Source organism: Chlamydomonas reinhardtii, chromosome 12 (assembly GCF_000002595.2).
Source record: "Chlamydomonas reinhardtii strain CC-503 cw92 mt+ chromosome 12, whole genome shotgun sequence".
Taxonomy (NCBI): Eukaryota; Viridiplantae; Chlorophyta; class Chlorophyceae; order Chlamydomonadales; family Chlamydomonadaceae; genus Chlamydomonas; species Chlamydomonas reinhardtii.
This window is the reverse complement of record NC_057015.1, coordinates 5,303,203-5,319,007: the sequence shown is the minus strand read 5'-3', so window position 1 is coordinate 5,319,007 and position 15,805 is coordinate 5,303,203. Positions and strand designations below refer to the sequence as shown.

Genomic DNA, 15,805 nt, shown 5'->3' with positions numbered 1-15,805 from the left:
ACTGCACCTACTACTCACTTGCCATCCGAACCAGTGCAGTGCTGTTGGAGCGCGTTCAGTCCACCAGTTTGGTCCACATTACTTGTGCAAGTTGTCCTGCTACTTCTTAACATCTGTTCACTCCGGCTCTTTAAAGCGCTAAGCTTGCAGACAACGTAGCTCGCTTGTTTAGAAACCGTGCAGTTCTGGGCTGCTTTTTTCAGCATGGGCCTCCTTGGCTCGTCGTCTACGCATTTGGCTGGGCGATACTCCGCCCAGGGAGCTTCAGGGCAAGGGACGCAGAACCGTCAGCAAGCTAGGTAAGTAACGGGCGGGGGCGGAAGGGGCCGGAGGGACAAGAGCGAAGCATTTTCGCTGGCTCTCTTAAGCACGAGCTGGCGGTGTTGATAGTGGGCGGGTGCTAAGTAGTCCTGAGCGGCGCATGAGCCGTCGCACCTCATTTCCCGCCCAGCCCACCTACGTCCCCGCGCCGTCCCGGGACCGCTGCTCCTTACCTCGCGGCCGGCAACACCACAGCGCTAGCTGTGCCCCGCCCCACATGTTGAATCTACCTTTTGGTGCTGCAGGTGCCAGCGCTGCTTGCAGATTGGCCACTACACCTACGAGTGCAAAAACGAGGCCGCGTATGCTGCCCGTCCGTCAAGAACCCAGCAGCTCAAACAGGGCCGGGTGGGTACGATTAGGCGGGGCCGTGGCAGGGGCCATGGGGCACAGCGGGTGACGGGCACCATCCGCAGAATGCAGGCGGCATTGGCTGCGTACTCGCAGCATGGGAGTCCGTTGGCGCATCCAGGGCCTACACGGTCATACCTGATCTTGACCGTCTGATTGTCCTTGCCGCCACGCCTGCACAGTTCAAGCAACGCTTTATGTCGGCGGATGAGGTGCCGGAGGAGTTCCGGCCCAAGGAAAAGGACGAGAAGGGCGGCGACGCGGGGAAGCACGGCATCCGCGGCCGGGATAAGGACAAGGATAAGGACCGTCGCAAGCGGCGGCGGCGGTCGCCTTCGTCGTCCTCGTCCTCCTCGTCGGACGACTCGTCCAGCAGCGGAAGCGGCTCAGACACCAGCTCTGATTCGTCAGGCTCGAGCTCGGATTCGGGCAAGTCAAGCGGGAGCACAAGCAGCGGGAGCAGCAAGAGCAGTGGGAGCAGCAAGAGCAGCGGCTCTAGCTCGGACTCGGCCTCCAGTGGCAGCAGTGGGAGCAGCAGCAGCGACAGCGGGAGCAGCAGCAGTGACAGCGACAGTGACAGCGACTCGGAGCGCCGGCGCCGGTCGCGGAAAGGCAAGCGCAAGAGCCGCAACTAGGCGCACAAGCGGCCTGGTGCCATGGGAGGTGGGCGTGATGGCGGCCTGTATGGTGCTGGGCGGCATAGAGGTCACGCGGTTTGCTCGTTGTGTCTGGGCCACGACACTCTGAGCGTATTTCAGGGTAGGCGCGGCGTGTGCTGGCCAGCCAGGGTTGCAGCAGCTAAGCATGCGCTTGCGTTTTGTTTGACGATCCGTGCTGCACTGGGCGGCGTGTTGGCGCATGAGCGGGTTGACAGCATATGACACGGACTGGGTGCGGATTGACAGCGTATGACACGGACACGGATTGCTCCTGTGGTACGGCACTGAGCGGCCAGCGTTGCGACTGTCGTCTTTTTGGGAGCTTCATCTAGCGCGGTGGACGGCTGTGCGGTCGGCAGACGGCAGGGGCCTAGCGGCGGCGATGAGGGCGCTGAGGCGCTGGTGCACTTTCCAGGGGGTGCCGCACCATATTGGAGCATGCGAGGCTGCATTCTAGTGCCGGTGTGTGAGGTGTGGCTGTCAAGTCGGCACGGGTGGAGCACCCATGCCGACGTACTGACAGACCTGACAATGATGGCCGAGTTTATATGCAGATATGGGTACACCGAAGTAGCCTCCCACGGTTCACCAATGCCCGCCTGCGCCTGTGTCTCAAAAGCTTGACCATTAAGACACCAGACCATCAACGGCAACCTGTCTCTAGTGACTTGGGTTTGTTTCCTTATGAACAACGATGCATGATGCTCAGTACGTCATCTTATTGGATAACAGCCGTTTGCTGTATGCCGTGCCTGGTTACCGCGGGGCGCTGACCCAGGACTCCTTCAGGCTTCAGCACCACTACACGCGTGCCGATCACTCCGCACTCGTTGGCTGACACGGTCACCTGCTGACGGACGGCACTAATCTGCCACTACACTAGTTAGCATGAAGTTTCAAGTAAGCCGCCATACATCTCCGCCACAACTAGCGCCTATCATGCCTGGTCACGTTGCAAGTCCGTCGGTAGGAGTCCAATTGAGCCAGCCTGAGCCAGCGACCATTCGCACGGTGAGGGCCAGCAGGTCACCACACCGCAGTCCGTGCGGCGAACCACCGTGGCCAAGCTCATTCAAGTGAAGCGGATAATTACGCAGCTGATGTTGTCGTTGCTGCCACGTGTGTACGCCTCCTGCGCAGGGATGGCACAGGGATGGCACGTGGGAGACGGAAATATGGCCCCAAGCTTGCGCAAGAGTGGCACGCCATGGGGCAGTTCGAATTCCCAATCCTCTGTCCCTAACCGTGCGCGATCCTTGGGTAAACCCGGCGAGCCCCATGCGATGTAGACTGCGGCTCACCTCCGTCAGCCGCTTGGCTGCCGTCTCGGGGTCCTTCTCCTCACGCACCAGCGTGACCGCCTCCTGCACACAGCACCCGAGCAATCACACACAGTTGCACATGAGTCCCTGCAGTAGTGCCCGCCATGGAACCTCGATACCAGTTACAACCCTCCCAGGTCTGGCTCCCGTAATGACACGCGCACATATTGCACACACGTGCTCGCGTGCGCAGGTGTTTGGGCGACCCTTCCCTTTTGTTGTTGTCAACACGCGATCGCGTGCACACGCTACGTACAGCTACGCAATACTTCATTGCGAATGTTCATGCACATTATCAATCCCGGCTTCCCCTGCGCTCTCTAACACACACGCACGCATGCACACGCCTGATTGGTCATGACGTCCCACAGCCCGTCACTGGCCAGCAGCAGGAACTCGTCCTCGCTGGTCAGCCGCTCGTCCGCCAGCGCGGGCGTGGCGCAAACGTACCTGCAAGACAGCAGAGCAAATGGGCGCGGGTAAACAGATGAACATGGCCAGACAGACGATGGCTAAACAGACGATGGCGTATACGGTAATCTGCGATGCACGCCACCGCCGCTATGAATACCTGCGCACCTCGAGCAGGCAAGGTCGGCCCCCAAGCACAACGGCAACCCAGATCCTAGGCTCACCGCTTGAGAGGCCGGTCCCCAAACGCGCGGGACACCGCCAGCACGCCGCCCACACGCCAGGTGCCTGCCCACACCACCACGCCGCCGGCGCTCTCGATGCGCGAGCGCTCCTCCTTCACGTTGGGCTTGTGGTCCACCGACAGCGCCACCGCTGCAGCAGCAGGCACAGGGGCAACACCGAATGAGGGTTGCTACCATGGGCCACATGAAGCTGTGGCGCGCCCCAAGCCGCTACGTGCTTCTGCGCGGTGCTGCGTGGTCGGCAGCACCCAATCTTAGGCTGCAAGCATCGTACCACGTCAACACGTGCAGTGCAGCTGATGGATGCCCCTGCTGCCCTCGCCCGGCCGCGCCTGTAACACGGGGTCTCCGGACTTAGTATCCGGAGACCCCGTCGGGCAGTATGGTAAACGATCCTCCCGACGTCGTCTACCATACTGCCCGACCGCTTGACCCTTAAGTCCTAGGCGCGGCAAGCCCGTACATCTCCCCATGGGGGAGTCAGAAGACACGCGCGTAGCGCGTCCTTGTAAGACAGTATGGCTATTAATTATGCCCCATGATGACATTTGGGTTCATATCCCGTGTGGGCCACGGCCAAGGTTCGTGTCACGGCACTCCCGATACTAAGTCCGGAGACCCCGTGTTACAGCGCCTCACCTTTGCCGCCTCTGCTCAGCACAGCCCGCGAGTCGCCCACATTCGCCACCAGCAGCCGCTGACCCACCAGCACCGCCGTCACGGCCGTGCAGCCGTCATCACGGCCATTGTTGATGTCCTGCAGCAGCGAGGACACGTGGCACAGGGCGTAGGCACCGGTACCGTGTGTGTTGGCCGTGTGGCTGCCGGGCTAGGACTGTGACATGGGCCCAGGGCGGTTCGCCACCACCACTGGTTGCTGGGCATGAGCCACACATGGCGCATGCAGCGCCGCACATCAAAATATGTTTTGGTGGCAACCCCAGGGGTGTTGCCGCACCTGCCGCAAGTACTGAGTGTCCGTGGTCTCGTACGCCTCAGCTGCGAGGGCGGAAGCGGAGGAGCGGAATTCAGACATGTGCGCCACGGATCCACGTACCCATGCCCACGTCCATACGTCAGCGTGTCGCCCCCTTGGCAGTTGGCAAGCACAATGCCCATATCACCCCACACAAGTCCCGAACTCACTTATGCAGGCAGCCGGATCGCTGACGAACTTCTGGCTGCAACAGGCACCAAGCATCCGTGCTAGGTAGATAAGTGTGAAAAATCTATGGAAACGCAACCTTTACAGCGCGTCGGCCAAGTATAAAAGCCGCCTTTCTGCATGCCGTGCACCCCGGACGCCGGCGGCCCATCAGTACCGGCCTGCCGAGTCACCTTTGCATCATGTTGACAAACAGGTTGGTGCGCACATAGTCGGCAGCGTTGGGTCCACCGTGGCCTAAACAGCACCAGCCGGGGTCGAGCAGCACAGCAGAGTGACTTTGCGCAGGCTTGCATACATTGGTTAACGAATGGGACCCATGAGCAACATAGTACACACAACCCAAACCCAGCAGCCGCACCGTCGAAGATTCCAAACAGGCCCACGATCTGGCCAGTGCGCGGATCCTTCTTGTACTGCGCATAGAGGCATGCCCAGACATTGTGACGGCGATAGCTGCAGCTACGAATAAGCCTGCCCCGGCCGAAGAGCAACGTGGCAACTAGGGCCTCTACACACCTGGGCGCAGTGGAAGTCCTCCATTGAGCCGCGTTTTCCCCGCAGAAGAGAGAATCCATAAGCTACCTTCCCATCCTCCCTGTGCACACACAAACGGGTTGGCAAGTTGTCAATCAAAGTTTTAATGGAAAACACCAGCTTCAAGCTACTGAGTAATGAAGCTGCACGCTGCGCCAGCGCCCCCACAGTCCTCGTTTGCTGACTGCAAATTACCGCTACCTTCGCAACACTCAAGACTTAGTTTGCATGTTTTGGCATTTACAATACGTACTAGTCCGCTGAGCAGTGCAACGGCCTAACCATCCGGAGGGACGTGCCACGGCTGCCGCTAAGGCCAGCACCCCCGGGACCCGGCCTCCGCCACCCCAGCGGCCCCCTTCCGCCCCACCCATGCCCATAGCCCGAACACGATGGCGCATTGCGAGTTGTGCATGAATCTTACAGCATGAATGCAGCCAAGGGAGAGCAACGACGGCACATAACCGATACTCTTCAACCTTCACACCCGAGACCGCGAGTCGCACCTCACTTCCCCGCCGCTCAATGACGTGGCGGCTCCAAGAGCAAATGCCGTCATAGCTTCCTTCGGTGGACTTAGCACGGCATTCACAAACTCCATCGTGGTCGAGCTATCGGGTTAACCCACTCTGAACAGCCTCGCAACTGAATCCATAAATGTTACCAGTGAGCTATTGCTTCCAGGATACTACGAGGACTAATAGCTGCAATTGCGAGCGAACCAATATAAGTCTTGCGCATGTGCGTGCACTGGGCGGCTGCTAAGCGGTCGACAAAGATCAGTAGCAAAGAAGCTCGTAAGATGATAATGCTCGTCACGCCATATGATGGCTCAGTGTCGAGAAGGGCATCGTCAGTCCATGCAGGCGCGTGCCTTCCCCTTCCGCGCGCTCGTGATGGAACATGGCAAGGGGCAGGAAAGCGTAGTCCCGATGTGTGTGGCTCCCACCCGTGCCCACATAAATGCGTAGCAAGAAGGGACAAGGCATTGGTGCGTCGTTCCCCTTCCGCGCGGCTCCAGAAAGGTTGTCCCCTCATGTCGCTTGTCACCCTGGCTGCTGCTATGCTGGACCACACGTTACGGGGGTCCATGATCCATGATGTAGCAGGTACAGCCGCGCAGGCGCACGTGGCCGCGAGTGCTCCCTCGTCTCCTTGAGCGGACACCGAGCCTTATGCAAAGGCTTGGCCGGGCACCCGGAGAGCGGGCGCTTCGCCGCTTCCTGCTGGGAGACTCTTAGATGAATGGGGGAGTGGCAGCGCCGCCATTGCGTGACACCGCCTCCAACGACGCCCACTACGGCTGACTACGCGACCAGCTCATTTCCGCTATGCTGAGCCCGGGAAATTGATGCACATCATGTCTGCCCCTCCGTGCCCACTTCGCATGGTCCATTACACTCACGACGCCGGGACCTTGCAACGCTGGGCACCACAGGCAGGCAGCACTGGCCACTCTGTAGGGTCTTCCGTTGGAGGAGACGAGGGCAGGCTTCCCCTCTCATCAGATGCTGCTCCACCGTACAGCAGGATGCTCAACCGAACTGCCAGCGCGCAGCGAGGTCACCGCTACGGTATGCACAGGCTTAGGGGACCGTGCTCATTACCTCTGATACTGTGATACATCCAGTGCAGCTCCCATGCGGGACTTCATTTCCTATCCATGACCGTTCCGGACCCAACGCCACGCTCGCACTCGCATGTCTCTCGTCATCTCATTCACTCACAGCCAAACTAACGCACGCTCCAATCCCTGCCCCGCCTCGTGGGTACGTCACAGCCAGCGTCACCAAAACACGTCCCTAAGCTGGACGATAGCGCAATTACGCCAGAACAATCCGTGGCGCACCCACCTTTCCGTGGACGGAGACACCACCCTTTCCCCTTGCTGGTTACCCGACAACATACGCACTCGCAGGTCCACGGTGTCTGCCCCATGCAAATCCCTGAGCGGAACGTATCCCCAGAACCCCTCCCCGCCCCCCCCCCACAATATACACACAGGTTACATACATCATGGCCCCAGCATGCTAATCTTTACGCTGCCCACTTCACACCACCACTCATGATGATGCCGATGATGACGCCGAATAGCCCCAGTGCGCTGCCGAAAATCTCCACCACCAGAATCTTCACGAAGAGGGTGCTGTTCTGAGCATCCGAGAGGGCGCAGCTGCTGCCGACAATGCCCACGCACATGCTGCAGGGGAGGACGGGCACGTGCGAGGGTTAGCAACGTAAACTCTGGGTGTAGGCACGGAACCAGTCCGTGCCGCGGCGTTGACAACCCGCCAACGCGCAGTTGCGTGGCTGCATCCCTGTTGAACCAACATATGCTACCACAGCAAAACCGCCTCATTAGACCTACACGTGTAGCCGCCTTAAGCGTTCGCAGCAGTCACACCCCTGAGTCCATCTGCGCCAGCGCCATCCGGACTGTCCATCCGCGCCGGCACCACCCAGACTGCCTCCCCGGCAACCCCACCCGCTCTGCGCCCGCCCTACTAGTCCCCCACATCAACGCTCACCCGCAGACCAGGTTGGCGAAACCGCAAGTGACACCAGAGCCGAAGATCGAGTAGCCTGCCGCCAGCGCGTACTTGTCATACACGCCATCGACCGGGTCCACGCGCTCAATTTTCGTTTGAAGGATGATAGCCACAATAACGCCGTAGATGGCCACGGCCTCGCAGAAAATGACGCTGTGGGGTGAAGGGTGCAGCCAGCTCGCTCAAACACCGCACAACCTGGCAGTGAAAGGAGCTGCAGGAAACACCATGATTTCTCCTACCTGATCAAATTCTTAGACGTAATGCGAGGAACACGGATAGCCGCTCCAACCAGCGAGGACCCGGTGATGAAGATGCCCCTGCACGAAGAGCGGAGGGATTCGGTCAAGGCCCGCACGTTCCAAGCCTTCCCAGCTCCATGAGCCTCCAACGCTACGCTCTTCATATGTCACAGAATGAAGGAGCCTTGCAGGACCCAAGACAAGCACTGCGGCGCAGAGCCCTGCGCTGAATCGCTCACCAGGCAGCGCCCAGAATGGACATGCCTACGGCCAGCGCCACGCCAAGCGCCGACCAGAAGTAGGGGGACATGCTCCGGAACAAGAGCCATAGCCAGTTGTAGTCAATGAAGTATTGGGGATTGCCGACCGAAATGACAAAGCAGATCCAGGTTATAGTGACTGGCAAATAGAACCACACGATAGGACGGGTGAGGTCTACCATTTTTGAGAAAGGTGTTTGGCCTCGGAGATGTGATTGCAGTCGCTAGCGCGAAAGACTAAAGCATATCGTCTTCCTACACAATTATGTATGTAATGTATGTCAGCCCACTGGCTGTGAACGCATTGGGCGGCCACGACGAGCCTGGTGACTTCATGCAGTCTTCATGTGTCCTCCCCCCCTCCCCCCCCCAAGGCTAGCAGCCTCAAAGCTCCGGCCTGTGCTCAGCAGCGCCATGTCACTTACATGGGTTGACATTATGCGTGGCTGCCTTATCCTGAAACCACAACGTGAGCCGGCCACAATTGATGTCAGGCAAGGCACACATGGGTGTCGGGCTGACAGGGCTTCTAGGTGCATGCGCCATGTTATTGCAAGGAACGTGTTAGCACGGATCTGCACCGGTGCGCACCTGATGCCTCCAGTTCACTGGCCACCCATACGGTACCCCGCACCTAGCGCAGCACCACCCCACTGAGCAACCTGTCCAGCCACCAAGCGCTGCCCGCACAGGGCCCTGGCCCGCCTGCTGCAGTGATGCGCCATGCCGGATCCAGCAGCTGGAATGCGCACCTGCGGTCGTGCAGCACCAGAGGTATGGTCACCTGAAACAAAGCCAGCTGTACGGCATCTTGCTTACAGGCCCGCCAATGCATCTTGACACTTAACACCAGTACACGAATCTTGGCCCTGGCAGCATTCCATGATCAATCCTGCCGCAGCATACGGTACCTTACGCCCGTGGGTGAGCCCGGGTCTAGCTGCGGGGGAATAGCCCCAGCTCCTGCTTCACACGGCTAGCCCCAGCTTCTACGTCAAGCTGAGCAAGTGAGCAGCACTCCGCAGCTGTGATAGGCTGTGCCTGTGTGCCACCACACAAGAGGCGGGCGATGAAGAGTGAGAGGAGACGTGACCGCACACCTGCGAGCGTGCGGCATAGAAGCCACTGTTATAGCCATGCACAGGGAAGAGCTCCGCGGCAGCTGCTACAGACCGTGCCAGTTGCGCCCACCATGCCAGCCTCCACTGTCCCTCTGACAACTTCCTTGCTTGTCACTGCTCTGCTACAAGCAACACAGCTACTGAATAGCTCACAGCTCGTCGCCTCCCGTAGTGCGTTACCAGCAAAACTCTCACCTAACTCCCTCGGTGAGTCGGTTCGTAGGGCGTGCGACGCAGCCTCACAACGAACTATCATCAGTCACGGTTCCCACATTCCAGCTGGCGGCGCTTCCTCACACTCCCGTCACTCCGATTGTGTTTGTCTTGCACTTGCATTCGGCTTGCCCACTCGTCGTACAATGCCGGCTCCACTTCTGCCTTGCCGCGCCCTGTTTGTACCCCTGCTTGTCAGACTGTCACCCGGCTTTGCTGCACTGTTTGCGTTTTATCTGCATTGCTCTTCGGCGCTCATCCTTGGACGCTGGTCGCCCGCCTGCAGATGCGCTGCGCCCCTGCTTCACGCGTGTGGCGTTGCGGTGCGCGTGTCTGGTGCTATCGCCTGGCCGGGAGCCCGGAGCGTGAGGAATGCGCATCAGCAAATGAGCAAACTCCCTGCCTGCCAGCAATCCAGCTCAGTCAGCGATGTCTCGGCATAGTAACTCTCGTGTTATACCAGCCGCGCCATCTTATCTTGACGCTGCAAATCGTTTGTTATTGGAGTCTGGGAGTACGCTCCACACTACGGGACTACGCCAACCTGCCCCTCATCCTGTGATGCACACAAGCTCGCATATGCGGCTGCAGCTTCTCCTTGCAGCGCGACTGTTTCCTTACGGGATTGGTTCTAAGTTAGCCCCTCACCCCGTCCCATCGCAGCCATGCACAGGGAAGACGCGGCCGTCGCATGCGGGACGGCAGGGACGCGCTCACCTCAGGCCGAATGCGTGACCATATCTAGGCAATGGCGGATGCCGCCGTACAGAAGGGGACCACGAAGCATCACCGTGGCAACAAAGGCAATCACTACCCTCTTACTGGTATGTCTGGTGGTCCCTTGCTAAGTAAGACTGACAAGAATGACCCGAGCTTGAAGAGTGCTTCACCCGTTACAGGACCCTACCAGTGGCCTTTGACAGGCTTACGGCGGTTATCTACACCAGTGCACCGATGCTCCTCCACACCAATGCTCCCATGGGAGCTCCACTCCTCCCGTACCGAACAGTGTCATCACTTTACCTCCTCTTCCATCTGCACCTCAACAGCTGTACTCCACGACATCGCACTGTATCATGCCGGCCAACTTTGCTCCAGCGGGTGCTGTATGTATGCGACACTACAGTAAGGGACAGTTTGACCAAGCAAGGGTGCCCAGCACCCAGGTCAAGAGGGACCATCTCCGGCCGAAGGGAAACCGCCCTCCCCCCAGCCTTCTTGATGCGACCGTATAGAGACAAACCAAAATGAATACGCCGTGCCTGCCGCACGCCAGCGCTTAGAACCCACTGCTGCCCACCATTAGTAACTCGCGCGCTTCACACAGTGCATGCCGCTAGTCAGTTAGCAGCCCCGATTGACTGTCCAAGTCATCACGTCATTCCTTTCCCCAAGCGTGGCAATGCAGCCTGGAGCTGTTGTCTATTGTTCATACGTGATTCCGCCATGGTCCTGCGTGCCTCACTCGCCCATTGGGCCGCTGTCCCGGCGCAAGCCCTCGAACAGGTCTTCCGGGGTTGCCTCCATGGGGGAGAATGGTAGTCCCACCGCCAGAAAGCGCTTGAACGAGTCGCTCTCGCAGCGCTTGAGCTCACGGGTGCCCGGGTTCATGGACATGCTGCCCGAGTCCATGTGCTGCAGCGACCGCCCCTGCTGCATGCCCGCGCCGCCGTTGCCGCCACCCATGCCGCCCGCGAGGCTGGTGCCGCTCATGCCAATGCCGGCGGCGCTGTTGCCCATCGACCCCATCCCCATCCCCATGCCGTGCTGCTGCTGGTGCATGTGGTGCTGCTGCGCCATGCCGGGCTCCATGTTCATGAGTCCTGAGCCCGAGGGCCCCACCGCGCCCATGCGCGACGCGGCCTGGTCGCCGATGTTGAGCGCGTTCTGCATCTGGCCCGTGAGCTGGTCCGGCTGCTGCTGTTGCTGCTGCAATGACATGTGCATGAGCGGCCCCGATAGGCTCGATGAGCCGGGGTTCATGCCGCCGCCCATGGGCCCCATCAGGTTGGACGGCTGGTCCGCGGGAGCGCCCGAGAACGTGGGATCACCCGTGGCGAACGTGAAATTCTGCTGTATAAAGGTTTCGAGGTCGGACGTGTCGAGCACGGCGCCCATTGCGCTCGCTGCCACCGTGTCGCTGACCTCTGAGCTCAGGCGGCTGCGCGGCGTGTGGCGCCCACGGCCTGCGGGAACACGCAGGAAACGGCAGCCTTAGACTCGTGCTCACCACCGTACTCCTGGTATGTGCTCTTGGCCATGTCATCAACCCTGGACTGCAAACAGATTGTACTCTTATACCTCGCACTTACTCTCGAAGTGGTACAGTGCGTGCCGGTTGGTCATGTTGATCTGCCCCATATCCTGCCCCTGCATTCCGCCCGGTCCCTGCAGAGACTGCTGGCCCTGCATCTGGCCCTGCATCTGCATCTGGCCTTGCTGCATCTGGCCCTGCATCTGCTGCTGCAGCTCCTCCAGTGCTGGGTGGCCCGGCGCCGAGTTACGCGACCGCTTGCCCTGTATGTGTGACCAGATAATGTTAGATTGAGCAATACCGTTAGCTAGGAAGTGTGCCGCCGCCAAGTACATTTGCAACGCCACCCACCAGGTCCGCGGACATCTCCGGCTGTGGCACGCCGGCCGCCTGCATCATGGCCATCTGCCTCACAGCGGTTGCGTCCGCCGACAACCGGCGGTAGCGCGCTGGCCGTGACGGCGGAGGCCCCAGCACGCCGTCGGGCCCAGGGACCGGCATGCCCATGTTGCTGCTCGGCCCGCTGCCGGCGCCCATGAGGTTGCTGTTGTTGCCGGGGCTGTCAATGCTGTTGTGCGAGTACAACGGCGATGACGCGGCTGCAGGACGTGAATACACACGGGCATGTCTTAATCAATGAGGCGCTGCAAGAGCTAAACTCTTAAGCAGAGCCCCCCGCATACCGACGTACTAAGCCACACTGCCATACACACGTCACCGTGTGCAAAGGTTGGAATTCCGTCTCACCCATGTTGGGCGCGCTTGCCGTGCGGTACACGTCAGGCATCAGGTCGCCTGCCGTCAGCCCGCCGGCGGTGATGAGCGCCTGCGTGGCCATGCTCCGCTGCCCCGAGAACTGGAACTGCTGCTGCGGCTGCCCGCCAGCGCCGCTGCCCATCGGCCCCAGCATGCCCTGGTGCTGCAGGTCTCCATAGCTGCTGCTGGCACCCTGCTGCTGCTGCCCCTGCATCATTCCCATAATCCCAGGCTCCAGTTTGGGTGAGTTGGGCACTTGCGGGTAGCTGACCGCCGAGGAGCGGCGGCTGCGGCGCTCGTCGTTCACGGCGTTCATCATGGACGGCGCCATACCCACGCTGCCGCGCTTCAGCAGCCCCTGTCGTGGGGGTGTGAGAGACACACAATGTCATATGCATGTTGACGCCGGCGTCCAGTCACCCATACCCACGTCAGGCATCTACGCCTCCAAGGCTTCATTCGGGAGCACCCTCGCCATCCTCGCCCTTCCAAGCCGTGCCTGGCTCTCACCTCATCCATGCCGTCGGCCATGGACATGCTGGGCGTGCCTGCTGCCATGGACATGCTGGACCCGCCGCCGATGAGCAGTGAGGTACTGCCGTTCACCATCTCCAGCTGCTCCTGCACCGCCACCCAGCTGCGGTGGTTGGGCCGGCACCAGTCCGCCTCAGCCAGCTGGCGCCACTGCTTCAGCAGCTCCGCGTCCGGGCCCGCGGGGTTGCTGTTGACCATCAGCCGGCCGTTGGGGCCGCGCTGCACCAGGCCTACGAAGCCAATGGTCGTGTGCAGTGTGAGCTGCAGTCAAGCGCTCAGCTAACCGTGCCCTCATGCGGCATGGGTAGCTGTGGCGACTCGCCCAGCATCATATGACGACTACATTAGGCGGCCCGATGCCGAACCCGCTCACCGATGGGCCGCTCCATGTTGACCTGGCCCTGCTTGCACGCGAACAGCACGCCCTGCGTCATGGACTCGTCCGTGTACCACAGCCGGTGCAGCATGTCGTCGTACACCACCCGCTCCGCCAGCACCTCTCGCAGGTAGTCCCACTTGTGCTTGTGCTTGCCCTTCATGTTAAGCAGCTCCAGCATCTGCGCGCGAGAGGGGGAAGGGTGCACACGGCATGAGGTCAACGTCGAACTACATGCGGGCCAAACTTGGGTTGCCTGCCGTGGGCGGTAAACAGCTTGTCCCAGTGATCGGGCCGCGACCATGGCTTACCTTGTTCTCCACCTGCCGGTTCTGGTCCGCGAACAGCATCAGCTGCTTCAGCTGTTCCACTGCGACAGCACAACATCAAGGCGGTTGCTGTCGCAGACCAAAGTTAACGAGCTATGGTAATCGGAAGCACGAGTCGAGCGACCGCTTCGGCTCCGTCGTCCTTACCCGTCTCGATGCTGCTGTACGGGCAGTCCAAGTGCGACTGGATCTCACGCAGGCGCTGCGCCGTGATGGAGCCGATGTGTTTCAACTTCGTCAGCTCGTCCTTGTAGTGCGGGTACTCCGACTTGCGGTAGTCGTTCAGCGCGCGCTGCGTCTTGACCTGTGTTGGGGTGTGTTGGGCACGTTGCGTGAGCTTCCAGTTACACCATTGACCGTAATAAGGAACACCCGGCCTTGTTGGGGAGCCATGCCCTCCCACCATGGCTCTCCTCCGAGCGCCCTCGTACTCACAATGAATTTGCCAGACACGGTCGGGCGCACGTTCTCCACCACCACCAGCCGCCCGTACTCCCTCCGCACCGCCTTCGCCATAAGGCGGAAGGTGCCAAAGGTCTCGTTGTTGAAATGGAACGTGTCATTTTTGTCCGTCACGCACACATCCGGCAGCTTCACCAGGCCTTCGGTCATGCGCAGGTACAGGCGGCCGTCCGGGTCAGTCTTGCTGCCCGCCTGGTAGGCACCCAGTAGGATGCTCTCCTGTGAGGGGTCGCGGGGAAGCGTGTTGATCCGCCGCCCAGTAGAAGCTCAAGTTGCCATGCCACGCAAATGAACAAAGCCTGGACCATGTCGCATGGATGCTCTGGGAATGCCGTCACGCTCATGCGGTAATGAAACAGCGCACGACGCGGAGCAGTGACCCACGTCGTCGTTCTTCAGCAGCTCTCGCACGTGACCGTAATTGGCCGGCGCCGACTCGCTGTACGAGTCACCATCCACCACCGTGACCTGCATGTGTAGCAACAGCTCCATTATGTCAGGTAACATCGGGACCCTGCAGGCTGTAGCAAATGCAACACACCACCCCTGGCGCCCTCGTTCGCCCCGGCCCCCTGCCCCACGCACCGCAATCTCCACGCTGGGCAGCGCCTCCGCCAGTCCCGTGCGCAGGTTGATGAGCTCCAGCGACACGTCCGACTCGCACTTGGACTTGAGAATCTGCAGTGACGGGGTTCCGATTGGTCGGGCACGATACGGTTTGGTGTTGCTTGGTCAGCCCCACACCGCTACTGTAAATCGCAGCGACACTTTGACAAACGGTGACACGTACGCCACAAAAGTCGCCCTAATAGCAAGCCATGCATGGAGAGCCCCGGACCGCGGCCCCCGAAACCGTGGGGTGTCGCCGGCTAACTCTGCGGCTAACTGCTCACCCGCCGGTGCCCGCTGCCAGCCCAGCCCCACCTGGCCATCCGCATAGCACTCGTCGAAGTTGTCCTCCTCGCGGCACTTCTTGTTCGGGTTGTTTTTGCACAGCCCGCACTCCTTGCGCATGCACCCCAGGAATCTGCACACGGCGCGCAGACAGCCATGTGGCCATGCCCTCAGTAAACTGGAGACAATCGAAAATCTCATAGCCATTCCCGGCTCACTGCAGCGCTGCGCCACGCCCAGCACCTGCGACATGCCCACCCAAAGCCCGACTTGCTTGCAGCGATGGGTGAAGCGTAGTGCGTACGAGTCTGATACTCCAACAGGTTCATGAACTGCTTGGCCCAGCAGCTGGGTCGCGCGGGAGAAGGCAAACTCGAAAGACTGCTCAGTTATGCTCGGCAGCAGCACGCCCGCCAGAGCGCGGCTGAACTGCTTAACGCGGGCCCCCACATACTCCTGTAACGCAACGGATTGGAAGGTCAGCTCACGGCAGCCAACAGAAGACCGAGACTCCGCGTCAAACGATTGCTTCTTGCCTCCAGCACAGGTCGCGAAACCGCCTGCAGCGCAGGCGGCATCGGTACGGGCTGCATCTTGGAAGTAGCAGCAGCTAGGTGAGCATAGCTGAGGGGCCTCGACCGAACAACAACTTATTCACAATGTAACAGGTCGAACAACTATCGGGGGTCAATTTCCAATGTCTTTTGCTATATTGTTCACCCAGCAGTAACCGGGCGGGCAGTCTGTCGCGCTGGCTGCTCGGCTGTCGATTGGGTGGCGACCCTCCCATGCAAGCTCCCATGT

General features: G+C 60.3%; 4 protein-coding genes across 4 annotated transcripts; 1 reads left to right on the top strand and 3 right to left on the bottom strand.

Moving 5' to 3' along the window:
- Positions 1–25: 25 nt before the first annotated feature.
- Positions 26–1,871, top strand: CHLRE_12g529200v5 (uncharacterized protein). The gene is made up of 3 exons (XM_001696806.2): positions 26–299; positions 567–669; positions 855–1,871. The coding sequence occupies exons 1-3, from the start codon at positions 205–207 to the stop codon at positions 1,305–1,307; spliced, it is 651 nt and encodes a 216-aa protein (XP_001696858.1). The 5' UTR covers positions 26–204; the 3' UTR covers positions 1,308–1,871.
- Positions 1,872–1,873: 2 nt separating this feature from the next.
- On the bottom strand, positions 1,874–5,825 carry CHLRE_12g529150v5 (uncharacterized protein). Its single transcript, XM_043068532.1, has 11 exons — positions 5,518–5,825; positions 4,994–5,072; positions 4,836–4,890; positions 4,648–4,711; positions 4,456–4,490; positions 4,268–4,308; positions 3,949–4,066; positions 3,289–3,439; positions 3,001–3,103; positions 2,633–2,695; positions 1,874–2,463 (listed from the first exon to the last, which is right to left on the bottom strand). Exons 1-11 carry the CDS (start codon positions 5,568–5,570, stop codon positions 2,404–2,406), a joined length of 822 nt encoding a protein of 273 aa, XP_042918627.1. The 5' UTR covers positions 5,571–5,825; the 3' UTR covers positions 1,874–2,403.
- A 409-nt stretch (positions 5,826–6,234) lies between these two features.
- Positions 6,235–8,345, bottom strand: CHLRE_12g529100v5 (uncharacterized protein). The gene is made up of 4 exons (XM_001696917.2): positions 8,042–8,345; positions 7,803–7,880; positions 7,540–7,713; positions 6,235–7,211 (listed from the first exon to the last, which is right to left on the bottom strand). The coding sequence occupies exons 1-4, from the start codon at positions 8,242–8,244 to the stop codon at positions 7,049–7,051; spliced, it is 618 nt and encodes a 205-aa protein (XP_001696969.1). The 5' UTR covers positions 8,245–8,345; the 3' UTR covers positions 6,235–7,048.
- A 126-nt stretch (positions 8,346–8,471) lies between these two features.
- CHLRE_12g529050v5 (uncharacterized protein) lies at positions 8,472–15,726 on the bottom strand. Its single transcript, XM_043068531.1, has 17 exons — positions 15,538–15,726; positions 15,276–15,457; positions 15,032–15,134; positions 14,693–14,785; positions 14,492–14,575; positions 14,081–14,326; positions 13,793–13,949; positions 13,628–13,686; positions 13,314–13,497; positions 12,917–13,170; positions 12,398–12,764; positions 12,002–12,249; positions 11,709–11,913; positions 10,114–11,582; positions 9,379–9,952; positions 8,974–9,162; positions 8,472–8,814 (listed from the first exon to the last, which is right to left on the bottom strand). Exons 1-14 carry the CDS (start codon positions 15,592–15,594, stop codon positions 10,858–10,860), a joined length of 2,964 nt encoding a protein of 987 aa, XP_042918626.1. The 5' UTR covers positions 15,595–15,726; the 3' UTR covers positions 8,472–8,814; positions 8,974–9,162; positions 9,379–9,952; positions 10,114–10,857.
- Positions 15,727–15,805: the final 79 nt, after the last annotated feature.